The sequence below is a fragment of the Momordica charantia genome (genome assembly GCF_013281855.1).
Source record: "Momordica charantia cultivar OHB3-1 chromosome 9 unlocalized genomic scaffold, Mcharantia_2.0 BLBB01000009.1, whole genome shotgun sequence".
Lineage (NCBI taxonomy): Eukaryota > Viridiplantae > Streptophyta > Magnoliopsida > Cucurbitales > Cucurbitaceae > Momordica > Momordica charantia.
This window is the reverse complement of record NW_028275167.1, coordinates 4,258,839-4,279,965: the sequence shown is the minus strand read 5'-3', so window position 1 is coordinate 4,279,965 and position 21,127 is coordinate 4,258,839. Positions and strand designations below refer to the sequence as shown.

General features: G+C 33.8%; 2 protein-coding genes and 1 pseudogene across 3 annotated transcripts; 1 reads left to right on the top strand and 2 right to left on the bottom strand.

The window, feature by feature from the left end:
• The first annotated feature begins 433 nt into the window (after nt 1-433).
• NAF1 (nuclear assembly factor 1) lies at nt 434-4,300 on the top strand. Its single transcript, XM_022294691.2, has 4 exons — nt 434-693; nt 2,045-2,555; nt 2,689-2,766; nt 2,931-4,300. Coding segments are annotated over exons 1-4 (1,821 nt in total). The 5' UTR covers nt 434-691; the 3' UTR covers nt 4,161-4,300.
• A 745-nt stretch (nt 4,301-5,045) lies between these two features.
• On the bottom strand, nt 5,046-9,713 carry LOC111020497 (putative disease resistance RPP13-like protein 3). Its single transcript, XM_022297182.2, is given in 4 exon segments — nt 5,046-5,350; nt 5,546-5,623; nt 5,754-7,918; nt 7,921-9,713. Coding segments are annotated over 2 exon segments (3,765 nt in total). The 5' UTR covers nt 9,548-9,713; the 3' UTR covers nt 5,046-5,350; nt 5,546-5,623; nt 5,754-5,780.
• A 2,006-nt stretch (nt 9,714-11,719) lies between these two features.
• Nucleotides 11,720-16,939, bottom strand: LOC111018749 (putative disease resistance RPP13-like protein 1; annotated as a pseudogene). The gene is made up of 5 exons (XR_015787127.1): nt 13,233-16,939; nt 12,920-13,103; nt 12,523-12,613; nt 12,349-12,412; nt 11,720-12,230 (listed from the first exon to the last, which is right to left on the bottom strand). The product of XR_015787127.1 is annotated as a putative disease resistance RPP13-like protein 1 (transcript).
• Between the last annotated feature and the right edge of the window lie 4,188 nt (nt 16,940-21,127).

Below are 21,127 nucleotides of genomic sequence, written 5' to 3'. Positions count from 1 at the left end.
GAAGAACAAATCAGTAATGAAGATGGGTTGTGACAATTCATCATAGTTTCACCTATTTGAAGTTCAAACTACAACCCAAGTTATTGGCTATTTATCAATTTTGACCCATGATTGTTTATATGAATGATTTTTACAAGAATCTTGGCTTTTAACTTTGTTTCCCCACTAAACTTTTTTTACTGTTAAAAAAAAATATATTGGACATGACTTCAAATATAGTAATTATCGATACCACATCCGAATGGGATAGATCATGAGATCATGTTAGAATGGTCAAGAAGGGCTTAAGATTCGAACTCTCAACTTTCGAGGTATATGCCCATTACACTAATCTATGCTAGTAAAGTTGAATTTAAATTTAGAAATTAGAGATTAATTTATTTTCTTTTAGAAAATTAATTAATTTGAGGATGAAATTTGACAAACCCTAGCCTACCGTTGCAATTAGTTTGTGCGCCGTCACGCCTTTTTAGCCCCTTTTGCAGATTTCTTCGATTTCTCCTCCGTTTCCGCTGCCGATTATTCTCTTCGCCTGTAGCCGGTCGCCGTTCATCTTCGCCGCGCCGAGTAGTCTTCGTTGTTCACCGTTTGCCGAGTCGCCGTTTCGCTTCACCAGTCTTCGCCGTTCGTGTTCGCCGACCGGTCGTTCGTGTTCGCCGATCGGTCGCAAGAATTTAATCTTCGTCCCATCATGTGCGTACCCACAATCTCCCCATTTTTTAGCTGAAATTGTTCGTATGCATGTCTGTTTTTTTGTTTGTAATTTGTGATTGTTCTGTACTTTGTAATTTGACGTTACGCTGTCCTCGCATGGTCTCTGTATTTTCATTGCTGTTTTGAATTTTTTTTGTTCTTTTTATTTCTTTGTATTTGTAAACTTGATTGAAGAGATGGTTCTGTTGGCCGCAGATTGTAATTTGTGTTTCTACATTTCCTGAAATCGTCGCCTTCTCTAGCTCTGCATCTATTTCTGCAGTTAAAACACCTAAAACCAAAAAACTTAGTTAAAAGGTTGTCTATGGATCAAACTAAACTAAATAGTTAAGTAAGTTTCTAAACAAAATATCAAAGTGCTTAAAACAAATCTAGAAAACATCCAACTGGGTCAAAGAACTGAGAACTTTTAAACACAGCAGTCTCGTCTTAAGAGTGCTTACAACTAGCAAACTAAAATTATATTGAAAATAAAAAGTTTAAGGCAAGACGTAAGAGAAGGTATAAATCTTGTTGTATTAAGAAAAAAAGTATAAATCTTACCTTCTATTTTAAAGGTTAACGTTGAATCCTCTAACTAAAATGAAAAGGTTCGAACTTCACTTAATTATTAATATCAAAACTATTGTAAATGAATAACACTCCATGTCCATTGATATTGAAATAGTAATCCACAAGAGTCATATTAAGCAATTATATATCATTTAATTATTTAGATTTGGTGCGAAGTAATTTTTTTTTTCTGACTCATTTAGTGCAAAGTATTTAACAATATTTTACAGGCATTAGTAAACTTACATAAGGTGGCGGTGAATTGGGCGGGGCTTGCACTTTACTTACTCTATCAGTATATCTTTTGGAGCTTTATTTAATAATATTGTTTTTCATAACACATTATTTTGAGTCAAGTTTCTTGTCGTTTGAACCATTTATTAGTAAATGGGATACTGTCTTAAGCATGTTTAATGTATTAAATGTGCTACTAATATTTTCAATTTGTATAATTGTGCTACTAATATTTTCAATTTGTATAATTATGCCTAATTATTTTTGGCATGCACACTTAATAGAAGTCAATTAGTCTGGGTTTATGTTATTTGTTTTTCTTTGTTGGGCATCTTTTCTTCAGCAGTATTGTTAGTTTATTTGGAAGTTTGGAACTATTGTTTTGGCCTTTACTTGTAAGGCTGATATCTTCTCTAAGGTTTCTTTCCCACGTGATGCTCTTTCTTCAAGTGTACTATTTATTCTTGACAATAACCTAATCAGATCACATCTCTTGAGCCTCGATTGGTGTGACTGCACTTACCCTAAAATTGTTTCTTGTCAGGTCTGAGCCAGTTGTGCAGGCGAGTGTTGAGGCTTCTGATAAGTCTAGGGATTTGAATTACATAATCGAGGAAGGGATATCAAAGGTTAGTTTGGTTACTGGAAGTGGAAGCACCGGGAACATTGATTTAGAGTGTCAAAAGGATGACATTGAAAGTGATGTTGAGTCTGAGGGCACAAGTTCAGCTACAACATCCAGTAGCAGTAGCCATGGCAGAGACAGCAATGATGAAAAAGATGACGAGGAAGAAAATGCATCATCTTCTAGTAGTGGCAACAGTAGTTGCGATGAAGAAGAAGAGGAGAATGAGTTCACTGTGAAAGCAGAGGGACGTGGAGAAATCGGTGAACTCGAAGAAGGTGAGATAAGGGACATTGACATTGAAGACGAAGAGGCTTCTGCAGATCAAATGGTTGCGTGGGATGGTGGTGATGGTGAGGACCTGGACATTGATGATGATGAAGAGGCTGGTGCTGTAGGAGGGCCAATTAGTTCTAAAAATGAGCTTAAGGTCCGTTTTTTTGTTTTCATCCTTGATGCTTGCTGGTAGTCTTTTGCACTTTGAGTAAACGGATGGAGGCTGGATTGGATGGTTGATTAGTAATCAGTATTATTGTATTGCTTCATTTTTGGCTTGTTTGCAGGTTCTTCCTCCAGTTCCTCAGGTGTATGCCACACTACAGCCACACCACCAGATTCTTCCTGTTGGAGTTGTTTTGTCAGTAAGCTCCTTCATTTTATTAGAATCATACGACAAATAATGCTCCAATTCTTCTATGTCTGCCCATTACATGGTTTTCCTTGCTCTTAATGAAGCTAAATAATCTATAAGAAGCGGGTTTTTTTAGATAAATATTAAATTCTATGTTCTGTTTCTACTTGTCAGATAATTGGCAGTCAAGTCATTGTAGAGGGTGTTGAGAAGCACAATCCTCTTAATGAAGGCTCTATCCTCTGGATAACTGAACTTAGATCTCCATTGGGGTTGGTAGATGAAATTTTTGGACCAGTAAAAAATCCTTATTATTCCGTAAGATACAATTCTGAAAGTGAAGTTCCTACAGGGATTTGTGGAGGCACTCACGTCTCTTTTGTTCTGGAGTTTGCTGATTATGTGCTCAACAACAAAGACCTATACAAGAAGGGGTACGATGCATCTGGAGTGAATGATGAAGAGGTGTTAGACGATGAAGAGTTTTCAGATGATGAGAAAGAGCTCGAGTTCAAGAAAATGCAGAGGTTGGCTAAGAGGTCTATGAATAACAACCAGAAAAATGGGAACGGAAACAACACTAGAAAGAAGAAAAACTCTAGTCAAGCCAGGAAATTCGATCAGCGTACGTATCAGAACGAAAAGATACCCGATGAGCCCAGAAATTATGGTCAGCCCACACCCCAGCAAGCAATGATGCCTGAGGGCAGCAAATTTGATCAGCACACAACCCAGGAAGCAAAGATGGATATGATTCAGCCATCTTCCAATCACAACCAGCACAATGGCCCTCCTTTTGCTCCATTTTATCACGGTGGTTGTCCGAACCCTTCAGCGGCAGGGCAATGTTTTATCAATGGAGGTGGTGTTATTCCACCCTTTCCACCAACGTACAACCCCTGCTTTACCCCAGCAATAAATGGCATTAGGCCAACTGAAATGCCATTTCAGCTTCAGCAGCAGCAGAATCCATTCTTTCCCAACGCCCTTCCAATGAATGGTATGCCATGGCTTTTACAGAATCACCCTACTCAGCAAGTGCCTCAAATGCCTATGATGAATACCTTTGGAGGAGTGGCATACCCACAGGGGCTCATAGGTACATCACCCGGTCTACCAAATCCTTTGACAAGTGTCGGGGCACAAGGAATCCATTCTGGTGGCCTACAGTTTGGACAGAATCAAAACTTGCTGCAGCCTCCTTCCCCCCTTGCCATCCCTGGAAGCATGGAAGCAACACAGCAATTCAATCCAGCCAACTCGCACCCATCTGGTGCATTTTCTGGAAACGGAGCACCACCGCAATTCAACCCGGACTCATCTTCAAGCCAGGGAGGGAAATCTTTTGGTCGAGGAGGGGATTCCCATTTTAGAGGTAGAAGAGGTCGGCGACAAACAAGATGAACATTTTAATTGTTGCATATGTGCAATTACTGCATTTTTATTTAGATCTGTCATGTAAATCCTTCCATCGTCCCAGGTTGGATGAGAATTACAAAATGCTCGATTGTTAGATTATAATGCTGAAGTTTGTATTTCAACCATTCTAGAGGGGGTCTTTTTTTTTTTCTTATCATTGGCGACGGCCATGTCTGCATATTACTGAATCAAAAATGAATCATCAACCATACTAAATTAGAAAGCAACTTATCTTCTTGATCTAGAACGCCACGAGAAACGAAGAGAAGTGGCTGCTGCATGCCGCCCCATCTCTAGTTACTCACTCGTTCACATTTACTTGCATGTAAAATACAAACACTCCCTCGCGTCTTATCTTCTTTCTACGGCATTAGATATCCAGTAATGGAGACAGACCAAAAATGGTAAACATTCATTATCAGTAGCAGTTAGAGCAATCCTTATTAGTAGAGCCCATTTCCATAAAGACCTCCCATTTTGAGGCAAATAAAGAATAAGGGTCAAATCACTTGTTGTTCCTGTAGTATCACACTATCATGTAGAATTTAATTTCCTTATGTCGAGCTTGCAATTTGTTAATTTTTGATAGCTTTATTGCATGAATTAGCATTTGTTTGAATCTCAATTACATCAAATTTGCATTAATTAGCCATTGTGTGATCGATCTTGATTCACCAATTACTTCCTATGATTATGTATTCTAATTGCGTAGCGAGTTTTTGCGCATCAATTTTTTTGATTTTTCGAAATCAAACATATCTTCTTTTAACCATTCATTAGAACTCATTGATGGGTTAAACAAGTTTGGCTCCTTATCAGTTTTCTCTTCTCGTGTGCATCTACTATGAATTAAGCAAGTAGAAAAAAATATAAACAAATACAGTACACCAACAATTTTAACGTGGAAAAACCTCCCCTAATTGAGGAGTAAAAAACCACGTGACCGTAGTCAAAATCTTCTCTATCAACAGTAACAAGGACACAAAAGTTCTCTCTAGCCATAACCAGAGATACACACGACAAATATATATCAAGATAAACACCGAGAAAAAAAGAAAAATCTCTTAAAAGAGACACCAAACCATCTTCTCATCCACTCATGTCACTTTGGGTAATTTCTTTCCTTTACTTTCTCCACCTCCATCTGTTATATAGCAGATGGTCTTCTCCCCCCTCTGTTTAGAAACAAGTGAGAAGAATTGATAAGATTCAAAGAACGAACTCAATCCTTCAGTTTCAAGTAGTAGAGGTTAAACTACTGAGTGTAGAATGAACACAAAATCCAGAAAATTATTAAATCCCAAATTGGTAGATTATTTGAGTAGAAAAAAGAAAAAAAGATGAGCAGAAGAAACCAATTATATCGTTACCTGGTTGGCTGTTCTCAAACTTTTTGAATCTGTTTACAAGTTTTTGTTCTTCTGAGTGGCATAGGACGATGTTGTAATCTAATGGATGTAGAAAGACAAAAGAAGATAATGAATTGAGGTGAGGGTTAAAATCTAAATTTTGATGGAGGAAATTATTAGGTTTCAAAAACATATAATAAAAATAACGATAGAAAATTGATTTGCATACCTGAAGTGATCATGAGGATTTGTAGCATCATTTCATACTTAAAACGTCGGGGATATGTGCGATTTTAAACCAATCTTCACCTGTTTGCCTCTCGCACCTTTCATTCAATATGGGACAGCGCCGAATTTGCAATGATTTTAAACACTGGAGCTGCCGAATCCCTTCGGGTAATGAAGTTAGCTTTGGACAACGTTCAATATACAATTTTGTAAGTGAAGTAAGCTTTTCAATCGGTTCTGGTAGACTCATTAAATTTGGACAATCCCTGATGTCCAATTCTGAAAGTGATGTGAGGTTGTCGGTCAATTTTGGTAGACTCGTTAAATTTGGACATTCTCTTATAGAGAGATGTTGAAGAGTTGTGACATGTCGTAAACAATTTGACAAAAACTCCGATTCGGAAATGGACAAAGGATCCAGAGGTGCATCACATGTAACCGACGAAGCAAGCAGAGGACATTTCCAAATGCATAATTCAGAAAGGCAAGGAAATATTATTGGAAACAAGACACCGTTTTGAGCAGATTTTGTACCCTTCTTCCACCCTCTCTTCAAGTTAGGCATGTCTGAAACAACTAAAACCTCAGGGGATTGAAACAAAGTTGGTGAAGAAGGATAATCGTTGTTGACCATGTGCCTAACACAGGGTAAGTCTCTAAGATGAAGGTGCTTGAGATTAGGAAATTGCTCAAATCGAGGGAGATGCTGCAATCTTTCACAAGATGAAACTGTCATGCGGACCAGACCATCAAAGGAATAAGAGGAAGATGATAGCCAATTACATAACTTCACTCCTCTATATCCATTGATATGTATCTCTGGAAGATTTGAATGTGGCTGTAAGCATTCTAAAACTCTTTCGTATTCACCGTCCAAAGCACCCACTGTAGGCTCATTAAACGAATCCTTGTCCCACTTCCACTCCAACATTAACTGTTGAAGACCCGACTTGAGCTGCAACAACTTAGCATTCGTTTGTAGATCAACAGCTGAGCAAAATTGCAATCCTTTGATAATTAATGATCCCCTTAACTTGTTAAGTCCATTCAACTCGCTTAATCCACCTCCATTATTCTCTCCCTTTCCTAATATAAATAAATTCAATGTTTGAAGATTAGTCAGCTCACCCAGTCCTTTTGGCATATGAGTCAAAGCCCTACATCCACTCAAATCAAGATGCTTAAGGTTGATCAACTTTTTAGTATCTCCCGGCAATTCTTTTAATTTTTCACAATAACGTAGGAGAAGTGTTTCCAAATTATTTGAATGGGTAATAGAATCTGGAAGGAATTCTACGCCACTACCTGAAAGATCAAGATGCCTAAGATTGATCCAATTTTTGACATCTCTCGGCAATTCTTTTAATTTTGTACAACCTTTAAGGATAATTGTTTCCAATTCACACAACTCAGTAATAGAATTCGGGAGAAATTCAACATTTCTATTCCATTGAAGATCAAGATGTTGAAGGTGGATCAAATTTTTGATATCTTGCGGCAATTCTCTTACCTTTTCAAACCTCGTCAGGATAAGTGATTTCAAATTATTCAACTCACTCATAGAATTCGGAAGGTATTCTATATTCTTATTCCCCCTCATAACAAGATGTGTAAGGTTGGTCAAATTTTTAATATCTTCCGGGAATTCTTTCAAGTTGTTAAAATTTTGAAGGACAAGTGTCTCCAAATTATTCAACACAACAGTAGAACTCGGCAGGAATTCTACATTCTCATTCCCATAATGATACGTATCTTGTCTGTGCCAAACATTCTCATTCCCATCAAGATAGAGATGCTTAAGTTTGTTCCAATTTTTGATGTCTCTCGGTAATTCTTTTAACCCTTTACATTCGAGGATAAATACTTCCAAACTGTACAACCCAGTAATAGAATTTGGAAAGTATTCAGTAGTTTCAATCATCTTAATTTTTAGATATCTCAAATATTTCAACTTGCTAATACATTTAAGAAACTTGACATTATGGTTGTCAATACTCAAGTGCAAGTCCAATGTTCGTAATCTCAAAAGATTATAAAAGACACTTCCAAAGACTTTATTGATTTTTCTTTTTCCGAGCATGTCATCCCTACGACCGACTTGATTATATTGCAAAAAACATGTCCTCAAATTTCTTGCCTTAGATAATGTTTTTGGAAGTTTTTCCAATTCTTTCCCGACAATAAGACAAATGAAACGTGATGAGTTCTTTTATTGAGCGTGCGAGCATTCACGTCATGGACGATGATTTCATTATTTTCTACTATCGAACAAGCAAGATCATGCATCAAATCATGCATCTTACATGTTATTATGTCTCCCACGTCATTTTTTCTAACATCTTGAAAGAAGGACATTGATAATAACTTCATAAAATAATCCTCACCAGCATCAAGTGCCTTAACTCCATCATTTGATTGAACGAAACCTTGTGCTATCCATTGCAGTACTATTTCTTCCTTTCGAATCTTATAATCTTTAGGAAACAAAGCACAATATAGAAAACATTGCTTCAAATTAGACGGGAGGGAGTTATAACTCAGCTTAAGTATTGATAACATCTTTTTCACACTTTCTTCTTCTATAATTTGGTAAAGTTCCTTATCCTTGAAAGACGACCAAAAATTTGATTTTTTATTATAACATAGAAGTCGTCCTATAGTTCTTATTGCAAGAGGAACACCTTTTAACTTTGCCACAATCTCCTTACCAATTTGGACCAAATTTGAATTCTCGGTATCCTGTTCTTCCGATCCTTTCAAGAATGCCATTTTCTTAAACAATAACCAGGAGTGGTACTCATCCAACTTTTCTAAAGAATACAGCGAAGATGTGTCAAAAGTTTTTGCAACTTTTTCACTACGTGTTGTGATCAAAATTCTACTCCCCTTTGCACCACATATTAACAATCTTCTCAAAGTAACCCATTTCTCATAATCCTCATTCCACACGTCATCCATGATGAGCAAATATTTCTTTCCATCAATTAGCTTTCTAAGTTCACTTTGCGAGGAATCCATTTGAAGGAACGAGTCAGGTCTCTTCCCAGTTGCAGACTCTATCATTTTTTCGATCATAACTTTTAATTCAAATTCGTCAGAAACGCACACCCAAAACTTCTTCTTAAAATGTTTGTCCATCATGTTATCATTATAGACAGATTGAGCAAGAGCAGTCTTTCCTAATCCTCCCGTTCCAACTATTGAAATTACTGCAATATCCTCTTCTGTGTTGGGTTTTAATAGAAGATTTATAATTGCTTTCTTGTCATCATTCCTACCAATCACTTCCTCTTCAAGTATAAGAGAGGCATCCTCCCGTGAAATCCTCAGCCCATCATTTGTCGTATTACTCACACGCTCAGAGAAGTTAAATTGGGTTTTATCAGTATCAATAGCCTTTAGATTCTCCCTAATTTCCTTGATTTTGTGACCAGTTTTGAGAGCGAAAGCAATTGGATTTGATTCGGAGAAGAACATGCGTACCTGGTTGCAGAGCTTTCCTCTATTATTCTTGGACGTAGCTTGTCTTCTCAAGGCTTCATAAGAGATCTCATCAAACAGGTCATAAATGTCGTAGAGAGCATCTTTAAGCTTTGAAATCCAATGTTTGCCTGCATGGCGCTTGTACTGCTGCTCCTCTGCATCCAAAATCACGGCTTGAATATCAGAAAGCGCGTCTTCAAGTTTGTCAAGCTCATCAGGGACGCCGCAGAGCAATGCAAGCTCTTGGCGTGCAAAAGACGCCAAATTTGTTATAATGTTTCCTGCAAGGTCGAAGAGAATAGATTCCGCCATGGATGAAAAATGAGTTTAGTCGGAGGAAGGCTTCACAAATAACAGAGGTATGGTGATGAATCAAGTGAGGTGAGGTTGAGCCAATATTTATTATTATTTATAGTGTACCTCTCCAATCCAATTGCAAAGGATGATAGATAACACCAAATTACTGTAACTATTATTCTGTTCTTTGCTTACTTTCTTTCTTTCTTTCGATTCCTACCTATCATCCCTAACCGACCAAATTGGAAGCAATTCAAATAACATATACTAAAGAAAGATTCAGAGGCAAACAATTTCTTCTCGTTTTTAGCAACACCTCTTCATACGAATAAATAAAATCTTAAAGTGAAAGTTACGAATCAATTCCCAAAAAAGAAAAAAGAATCATTGTCGTTTGCTTGGTAATTAGCACTACCAAGAAAGCATCTTAAGAAATTAAAAGGAAAATTTTAAGATATTTTTTTTTCTTTTTATGGACATATTTGAAGTGTCCTAATCTCACTTTCAAGCTGGTTATGTTATTGGAATTAAATTTATCTTAAATTAAGTTATTTGAATTTGATTTGTTTTGTATCCATATAATGATAAGATATGATAGACTAGCATTTTAATTATATTTCCGGGGAAACGATCCTAAACTTGCTAAGAGACATCAATTTTTAAGGAAAATTGGACTGAAAAACCTTTTTCAAATGCCAACTATGAAATGTATCACCAATTCCAAATTTTAGGTTTACTAACCATTTGCTTACGCGTGAAATTACAAATTACCTATTGTTGTTATCTTATCTCTCATTTTCTCTACTCTTTTCTCCCCCTCTCAACTCTCTTTCTCTCTCTTATTCATTCCTCCGTTTCTCTGTAGATCGTTTGATTTGATTTTTTTTTCACTATCAGATTTTTCAAGGACGTGCACTCGTCCCTCTCCCTCCCTCTTTCTTCCATTTTTTTCTACACCACATCCCATTCGATTTTTTGTTTTCGTTTGATTTTGGATTTTTTTTGTTTTGATTTTGAAGGCATGCATTTTTCTCTCTCCTCTCTCTCTCCTCTCTCTCTTCTCCCTCTCCTTATTTTTCATTCATCTCCTCTCAATCTTGCTTGACTCCATTGTTAGAGCTAAAAATTGAAAAAACAAAATAACAAATACACAACACACAAAAGAACGGGTCACAACTAAAAGGTAAAAACTCAAACAAAGAACACCAAGAACAAAGAGTTCACACAAACCTCCCACATAAAAAAAAACAAACAAACAAACAGAACCCACAAAAAAAGGCTATCGCTCCTGTCGCTGCTCTCGACGTATGTCTCTCATCGGAAAAAAATCGTAAATGGAGCTTGTTGCTTGTTTTTCAAAGAAGGTGAAGAAAAAAGAATGGGAATGGGAAGAGGCAGCGTAGAAGTGATAAATGAGGAAGATAGCAATAAATATTTAGGGTTTTTTTTATGGTGGGTAAATAAGAGAGAGAAAGTTGGTTGACTTTTTCGAGAGAATTTGTAACGATATGAGAGAGGAGGGAGAAAGGGAGGAGAAAGTAATAGATGGGAGAAAAAATGAAAAAATTGATGTCAGCAAATGTTTACCAAACATCAAAATTTTTACTTGAAATTTAATTTGATAAATGAGAGGGGCCACATTTCATAATGGACATTTGAAAAAGGCTATTTAGTCCGATTGCCCAATTTTAACTTAGAAATTTAATTTGATAAGTACTACAATCTTCACCTTAAATTTTAAAAGGTATTTGAAAATTTTTACTTTATGATTTGTAGAAAAAAATATTCTCATATGTGTATAATGAATTATAAAATATATATTAGTATGAAACTCATACGATTCAAACAAAAACAATTTTATAGCTGGTTTTTTTTTTTTTTAATTTGTAAGTTTTTGCTGAGTTATATAATGCTGAATTTGTGCATAAATTTGCATGATCGACCTTGATTCACCATTTACTACCTACGATTGTGTATGCTAATTACAAATAGCTAGATTTTGCATATCAATTTTTTGAGTTTTTTGCAATCAAACATATCTTCATTAACCATTAATTAGACCTCATTCATGGGCTAAACAAGTTTGGCTCGTGATAAGTTATGAATCTACTAGAAATTAAGCATGCACAAAACAATAATAAACAAATACAGTACGCCACAATTTTAACGTGGAAAAACATCCCCAAGTGATGAGTAAAAAACCACATGACCGTAGTCAAAATCTTCACTATCAACGATAATAGGGACACAAAGTTCCCTCTAGTCACAACGTGAGATACACACCATACATATATAAAGATAAATATCTTGGAGACAATATTATACAGAGAGAAAATGGAAAAATCTCTTAAAAGTTGCAGACCATCGTTTCCCTTTGCTTTCTCCACCTCCATCTGTTATATAGCAGGATGTCTTCCCCCTTTGCTTAGAAGCAATTGCAAAGAATTGATAAGATTCATAAAACCAACTGAATCCTTCAGTTTCAATAGTAGAGATTACACTACAAGAGTACAATGAACACCAAAGCAAAAAAAAAAAAAATTAAATCCCACATTGGTAGATTATTTTACTAGAAAATAAAAAAAAAGGATGCGCAGAAGAAAGCAATTATACCATTACCCATTTTGTTCTTGGCTGCTCTCAAACTTTATGAATCTGTTTGTAAGCTTTGTGCTTGGCTTCAGCATTAGAGATTGATCTACAATCAGACAATCAACACCACCAAACCAAAAATTATCAAATCCCAACTACCTTTTTGCACAAGTTCTTAGCCTTAGAATAAACAAACAATTTGGAGAGAAAATTGGTTTGCATACCTGAACTGAAGAAGACTTATAGATTCACCAACAAATAGATCAAATTCATTCTCCTGTCCAATCTCTAAATCATCAATTTCCAATGACTTCAAATTAGTTGCATTCCATGGAATCGATATACATAGAGGACAACCAGAAATCTTTAATTAATTCAGATAGGTAAGGAAATATTACTGGAGATTCAAAGCAGTTATCATTTCCCATTCTGTGTGTTTGATTATTATCATCAGACCTTGAATCTGTTTCCAGCTTCCGGGCTAGGCTTCTGCTCATGAAATCAGCCAAATAAATATTTATTGGTGTATGATCTTTGTAAAGCTGAGAGTTACTCTAATTAAAGAATATGAAAAAGAAAACTCAATATAAAACAAAAAGGGAAGGAAAGCAAACAGCTTACAGAGCTGGAAAACAAATGCTAAAGAAAGACCCATCTTTGCAGTTTAAGCATTGCATCAGACACATCCAGAATAAATTAAAAGTAACAGTATTCTCTCTTCATGTTCTTCCTTTGCTATCTCTATCAAACCATAATGTAAAGTCACTGCATTACTATTAAAAAATGAGGAGATACCTCCAATTCTTGGCTTCTATCTCTCGTCTATATTCAGCAGCAAATTGTGAATTTTTCAAAGATGAGTTTTTGGATAAATGGTGTGGAATTGTTGGCTTGAATAGGCTCAAGATCATGGCATGGCGCATCCCCTCTGTTCTGGTGGCGATGGTATTAGTGGTTTTACAGTGGTAAATTGTAATGGCTGTAGAAAGACAAAAGAAGATAACAAAATTGAAGTGAGGGTTAAAATCCAAAGTTTGATGGAGGAAATTATTAGGTTTCAAAGACGTGAGATATAATAAAAATAACTTCAGAAAATTGAATTGCATACCTGATGAGGAATTTGTAGAATCATTCAATAATGGATATGTGCGATTTTAAGCAATCTTCACCTATTTGTTTCTTGCACCTTCACCTCCGAATTTACAATGAGTTTAAACACTGGAGCTGCCGAATCCCTTCCGGTAGTGAAGTTAGCTTTGGACAACCATAAATATACAATTCTTTGAGTGAGGTAAGGTTGCAAATCGATTCTGGTAGACTCATTAAATTTGAACAGTATTTTATAGACAACTGTTGAAGAGTTGTCACATGTTGCAAACAGTTTGACAAAAACTCGCAATCGTCAATATAGCGAAGGTCTAAACATGATAGAGTTTGAAAACTTTTCCATGATACTTGAACATCTAATTCATTATCCGAATCAATGACAACATCAAATTCATCATTTATTTCCAATGCCTTGGAAGGTGCAGCATCACATGTAACCGAAGCAAGCAGAGGACATCTCCAAATTTCTAATATAGAAAGGCAAGGAAATGTGATTGGAAACAAGACAGAGTTTTGAGCAGATTTTGTACCCTTCTTCCACCATCTCTTCAACTTAGGCATTCCTGAAAGCCTTAATTCCTCAAGGGATGGAAACAAAGTTGATGAACAAGGATAATCATTGTTCACCATGTGCTCGATACTGGGCAAGTCTTCAAGATGAAGGTCCTTGAGATTGGGAAATTGCTCAAATTGAGGGAGATGCTGCAATCTTTTACAGGATGAAAGTTCCATGCTGATCAAATCACCAAAGGAATAAGAGGAAGATGATAGCCAATTACATAACTTCACTCCTCTGTATCCCTTTATGCATATCTTTCGAAGATTTGGATGTGGCTGTAAGCATTCTAAAACCCTTTCGTAGTCATCGTCCAAGGAATTGATTGTAGACTCCTTAAATGAATCGTCCTCCCACTTCCAATCTAACATTAGCTCTTGAAGACCCGATTTTAGCTGCAACAACTTAGCGTTCTTTTGTAGATCAACAGTTAAACAAAATTGCAATCCTTCGATAAGTAATGATCCCCTTAACTTGTTTAGTCCATTCAACTCACTTAACCCACCACCATTATCCTCTCCCTTTCCTAATACAAATAAATTCAAAGTTTGAATATTACTCAACTCACCTAATCCTTTTGGCATATGAGTCAAACTACTTCATCTCTTCATATCAAGATGCTTAAGGTTGATCAATTTTTTAGTATCTCTGGGCAATTCTTTTAATTTATAACAAAAACAAAGGAGAAGTATTTCCAAACTTTTTAATTGAGTAATAGAATCTGGAAGGAATTCTATTCCATCATAGGAAAGATCAAGATGCTTAAGATTGATCCAATTTTTTACGTCTCTTGGCAATTCTTTTAATTTTCTACATCCCTTGAGAATAAGTACTTTCAATTCACACAACTCAGTAATAGAATTCGGGAGAAATTCTATATTGCAATTCCTACTAAGATCAAGATGTTGAAGGTGGATCAAATTTTTCATATCTTGCGGCAATTCTTTTACCTTTCCAAAGTCCCTCACGATAAGTTTTTCCAAATTAGTCAACCCACTTAGAGAATTTGAAAGGATTTCTATATTCTCATTCCGACCAAGATGAAGATGCATAAGATTGGTCAAATTTTTTATATCTATTGGCAATTCTTTTAACCCTCTACAATATTTGATGATCAGTACTTCCAAACTGTACAACTCAGTAATAAAGTCGATAAAAAATTCAGCAAAGAAAGTTATCTCAATTTTCAGATATCTCAAATGTTTCAACTTGCTAAGGTATCCAAGTATTGTTGCACTGGAATGACTGATCTGCAATAACTCCAAGTCCAATGTCCGTAATCTCAAAAGACTACAAAAGACACTTTCAAAGATTTTAGGAATACTGACATGTGTTTCAAAAGAATATTCTAATCGCAGGAAACATGTCTTCAAATTCTTTGCCTTAGACAACGTTTCAGGAAATTTTTTCAATTCTTTCCATGACGATGAGTCAAATGTTACGTGATGAGTTCTTTCGTTGAGTGTGCGAGCATTCACGTCATGGACACATTCATTTTCAACTATCCTACAAGCAAGATCATGCATCAAGTCATGCATCTTACATGCAATTATGTCTCCCACTTTGTTTTTTTCAACTTCTTGAAAGAAGGACATTGATAATAGCTCCATAAAATAATCCTCACCAATATCAATGAGCTTATCTTTTTCGTCGTTTGGTTGAAGGAAACCATGCGCTCTCCATTGTAGTATTAATTCCTCTTTACCAATATAAAAATCTTTGGGGAACACAGAGCAATATAAAAAACATTGCTTTAAATTATATGGAAGATGGCTGTAACTGAGCTCAAGTACTGCTTGCATGTATTTTTGATCTTCTGTTTGTTCCTTAATTTGGTAAAGCTCCTTGTCTTTGAAAGATGACCAAATTTCTTTTGATTTTTTAATACATAAAATCCGCCCTATAGTTTTTATTGCAAGAGGAACACCTTTTAACTTTACCACAATCTCCTTACCAATTTCAACCAAATTTGAATTCTCAGGATCCTCTTCTGGTCCCTTTAAAAATGCAATTTTCTTAAACAATACCCATGAGTTGTCCTCATCCAATTGTTTCAAACGATGCAAGGAAGTTGTGTCAAAAGTTTTTGCAACTTGTTCCTCACGTGTTGTGATCAAAATCCTACTCCCCTTTGCACCATCCATTAGCAATCTTTTGAGACTCTCCCATTTCTTGTAAGTCTTATTCCACACATCATCCATGACAAGCAAATATTTCTTTCCATGAATTTGCTCTCTGAGTTTCTGTTCCAATGCATCGATTTGAAGGAACGACTCAAGTTTTTTCCTAGTTGCAGACTCTATTATCTTTTCGATAATAACTTTGACATCAAAATCATCAGAAACACACACCCATAGCTTTAACTCCAAAATGTTTGTCCATCTTGTTATGGTTATAGACAGATTGAGCAAGGGTCGTCTTTCCTAGTCCTCCCATTCCAACTATGGAAATTATTGCAATATCCTCTTTGGTGTCGGATTTTAATAGAAGATCTATGATTGCTTTCTGGTCATCATTTCTACCAATCACTTCCTCTTCAGGTATATAAGAACCAGTCTCTCGTGTCTTCCTCAGCCCATCATCTCTTATATTTAGAATCACACGCTCAGAGAAGTTAAATTGGGTTTTATCAGCATCAATAGCTTTTAGCCTCTCCCTAATTTCCTTGATTGTGTGACCCGTTTTGAGAGCAAAAGCAATTGGATTTGATTTGGAGAAGAACATGCGTACCTGGTTGCAGGTCTTTCTTGTACTATTTCTGGCCATAACTTGTCTTCTCAAGGCTTCATAAGAGAGCTCATCAAACAGGTAATCAATGTCGTAGAGAGCATCTTTAAGCTTTGAAATCCAATCCTTGACCGAAAGGTTGTTGGACTGCTGCTCCTCTGCGTCCTGAAGCACCGCTTGAATGGCAGAAAGCGTGGCTTTTAGTTTGTTAAGCTCATTAGGGACGCCCCCGAGCAATGCAAGCTCTTGGCTTGCGGAAGACCCCAAATTGGTTATAATGTTTCCTGCAAGGTTGAAGAGAATAGATTCCGCCATGGATGAAAGAATGAGTTTTGAGTTTAGTTGGAGGAAAGTTTAACAAATATGATGAGGTTGAGCCAATAATATTTGTTATTTATATAGTCTACCTCTCCAATGGCGCAATTGCGAAGGTTTTTATGTAAGATGGATAACACCTAATTAAGCATTATTCTTTTCTTCAATCTCTCTTTTCTTTGTTTACTTTCTTTCTTCTGAATGGAGGCTTCGGGTGGTGATAAAGGGATGATTCCAAGGCAATTCAAATAACATACTAAAGAAAATTAAAGTTCTTGAATTCGAATAAATAATATATTTGCATTCACTGAAATTATTTAGAAATTAAAGGAAAAAAAAAACTGGGGAACACAAATTTTATAATTTATGTCATATCGAATAAATAAATTCTTAAAACCAAAAAAAGAAAAAAGAATCATTGTCCTTTCGTTGGTTACCCCTACCAGGAAAGCATCTTAAGAAATACAAAGGAGAAAATAAAGTTCTTTTTCTGGACATATTTAATTTGAAGTGTCCTAATCTCACTCTCAAGCTGATTATGTTATTCGAATTTAATTTATTTTAAATTAAGTTATTTGAAATTGATTTGTTTTTCATCTGAATAATAATGACGTAAGATAAACTTAATTTGTCCTAAACTTGATTTTCATTCCATCGAAATGTTTTTAGAGTTTTTTACATTATTTTTTGCTTTTTTTTTTATAAAGTTTATTATTTTTTGTTAAAATTAGTTGGTGAATTATTAAAATTTGAATACATGATAAAAATATCAACACTTATCTAAGTTTAGGGTGTAATTTGACGCCATTAAAAGTTTAATTAGGGTTAAAATGGATTTTTCCGATATTTTTTTAGTATAAATAGATATTATTAGATTATTTATCTATTATGCAATTCAATTAAATGAAATCCTAGTGCTTTTATTTGCAATTATCTCAACAAAAAAAAATTTCCACTATTAAACTTCATTTTTATATACAAATAAATTGGAAAGAGATTATTGTAAAAATCTAAGCTGCAATAGTTACTGCATATATATTGGTTTTGACTTATTGCATATATATAGATAAAAGTCTCATAGGGAATTGAATCATCTTTGCATCTAAAGATTGAATCCAATTTTCAAATACCTTTTAAAATCTAAGGCGAAGATTGCCCCACTTATTATATTTTGGAGAAAGTTGTAAATATGGTAAAAATATTTAGTAAAATAAGTAAAATAGTAACCACGTTTAGTTTTTTTCAAATATACCATTTTTTTTCAACAAAAAAGTGGAGGTTCAATTTTAAAATTACAGTTTTACCCTAGATATACATATGTAATATATCTGCAATATATTTGACTGCTAATGTATGTCTATGATATACCACTGATATAATAATGATATAAAATTAATTTACTTCTAATATAACTATGATATATTGATTTACCACGTCGATATAACATTTATATATCTGTGATATATACTTGATATGTCTCTAATTTACCACTGATATACAAATTATATACCACTGATATAACTATGATATCTAGTGATATAACTTCTTATATATGATTATATGGTTTACCACTAATATAACACTAATATATATTTAATATATACTTAATATGCTTCCATTTACCATTGATATACTTATGATATAACCATGATATCTACTAATATAATTGTGATACATGTGTGTTGATATAATACTATTATATCACTATTTTTCATATGAAAACAATTGTGCAAAAAAAATTGAAATATAAAGTTATTGTTTACAAAGTTTATGTAGATCATGCAAGTCAAAAAAAAAGTTAGAAATCTATATACTTTATAAATTTGAATAGTTGATATCTCTTATATTTAATATCAAATTAATATTAATAAAGAATACATAGTAGTGATATAGTAATCAACATTATTGATAATATTAGTATATCAATCAACAAATTGCAATGGTAAACTAGAATTTAAACAGCTGATATACCACTAAAAATTAAACATTTGATATACCTAGCTTATGTTTAGTATATCAATTTTAAATATATTTAGTATATCAGTTGGAATTATATTTAGTATATCAGTTAGAATTATATTTAGTATATCATAAATTAGAAATACATCAGATATATATATTATATATTGTATAACATGTACATTTTATGTATATCAGTGGTATATCTGATAATGTATATCATGGGCACATTTGATATTATATATTAGGGGTACATCAAATGTATATCGGAAGTATATCAGAGTTACATCAGATGTACATTAGATATAGATTTGATGTATATCATATACAAATTTACATCGGATATATATCGGATATAGATTTGATGTATGATACACATCAGATCTATATCAGATATAAATTGGATGTATATCAGATATAGATATACATCAGATATCATAAGGGTAAAATTGGAATAATAAAAATTCCGAAAATAAAAATTCAAATATTTTGCTATATTTGAAATTTTGAAAAGCTGGTGATAGTTTTTGAAATACATCAAATATTTTTGCTACCCACTGCAAATGTTTATTATTTACATTGTTTAAGTCACTTCTCCTACTTCAAATAAAATCGAGCTACTTATCCCTAAGTGAGCTAAAAATCCAATCTAAAATACTCTTATCATTCTATCCCTATATATTAAAATTTGGCACCATACACCAACACCTGTCTGTCATAAACGAATTTCTATCGATCTTCATCCTACCTGTTATACTAAGAAAAAGAAAGAAAAATTCTATTACATTTTTTTTTCTTTTTGTCTCTCACCCTTTCTTTTCTTCTTCCGTTTTTTTTTTTTGGGATTTGTAATGGTAGCATATAAGTTTTCTATATTTAACAAAATAGCATGCTTTTTTTATATTTTCAAATATAACATTTTTTTTGAAAATCATAATTTTAAAATTTTCAGTATTCCCAAATTACCCTTTTCAGTTATCGCTTCGTTATTATATATCAAACATATATCACATATATATAGGAGTATATCTGACAACATTAGTATATCAGAAGTAAATCAATAGTATATCAAAAGTCAATCAGTTCTATATCAATTGTATAATAGTAAATCACTATTTTACCTGCTTTAACCCTTTGTCTTGTATTTTTTTTTTATCGATTAGAAATTAGTAGGTATTGACATGCATGGAAAATGAGAAAAAAAATTTGATAGTTACTGAAAATGAGAAAGAAAACTTGAAAGGAATGTGAATGTGAACGTCAATGGTGATTTTCGAAATTATTGTGAATGAAAAATCGATTAGAAATTAGAGGTAAATAGAAACTGAGGGTTTTTTTTGTATATCAATAATATATCAATGATATATCAAGTATACATCGTACATATATCAATAGTACAATTAAGTTTTATTTAAAGTTTTAAAGATAAAAATGAAATCAGTAACAATGTCATTCTTAAAAGGTTTAAACATCATTCTTGGGTATCAACATCAATATCAAATCACCAGCAAAGTCTTTCAACCAAAAACTTAAAAGTTTAAACATCAAAACGAATCAGTAGCATAAACCAAAAGTAGACCAACAATGTCATTCTTAAAATTATATAAAAGAAGAAGCATAAGTTCCAGAAGCATAAGTTCCAACAGTCTAGAAAAACGTAATTTTCATTCTTGTATAATCTTTAGGTAAAAGCTTGGGACATCAATCTTCGTTCTTGGTGATTGTCGTGTCTTCGGAGATAATATCTTTGAAGCTTTTCTTTTTTTCATAGACAATACTTTTAGCGTTGGTTTATGTTGTCTTTTGGAATGAACGACATCAACATTTTTTACGATGTTTTTTTATTTTATTTTTCGTGTTTGTACCATTGCTTTTATCTGAAAAAAAAAATATTTCATATATTAGTAGTATATCAAAAAACATATGTTAGAGGTAATATGTTCAAAATAATTGGTAGATATCATAGTTATATTAGAAGTAAATCAATTTCATATCATATGTATATCAAACATATATCAAGAGTATATATGTCAATCATAGTTATATCAGAAGTAAATTAATAGTATATCAAAAGCCAATCAGTTCTATATCACCTATAGTAGTAAATATCATAGTTATATCAGAAGTAAATCAATTTCATATCATATGTATATTAAACATATATCAAATATATATCAGGAGTATATCTGTCAATCATAGTTATATCATAAGTAAATCAAAAGTATATCAGAAGTCAATCAATTCTATGTCACCTATAGTAGTAGATATCGTAGTTATATCTGAAGTAAATCAATTTCATACCATATGTATATCAAACATATATCACATATATATCAAGA

Bases quoted from the DNA above. Each gene is read 5' to 3' on its own strand.
- NAF1 (XM_022294691.2), top strand. The intron at 2,556-2,688 runs GTCCGTTTTTTT...GCTTGTTTGCAG, and splicing joins GTTCTAAAAATGAGCTTAAG to GTTCTTCCTCCAGTTCCTCA. The intron at 2,767-2,930 runs GTAAGCTCCTTC...TCTACTTGTCAG, and splicing joins CTGTTGGAGTTGTTTTGTCA to ATAATTGGCAGTCAAGTCAT.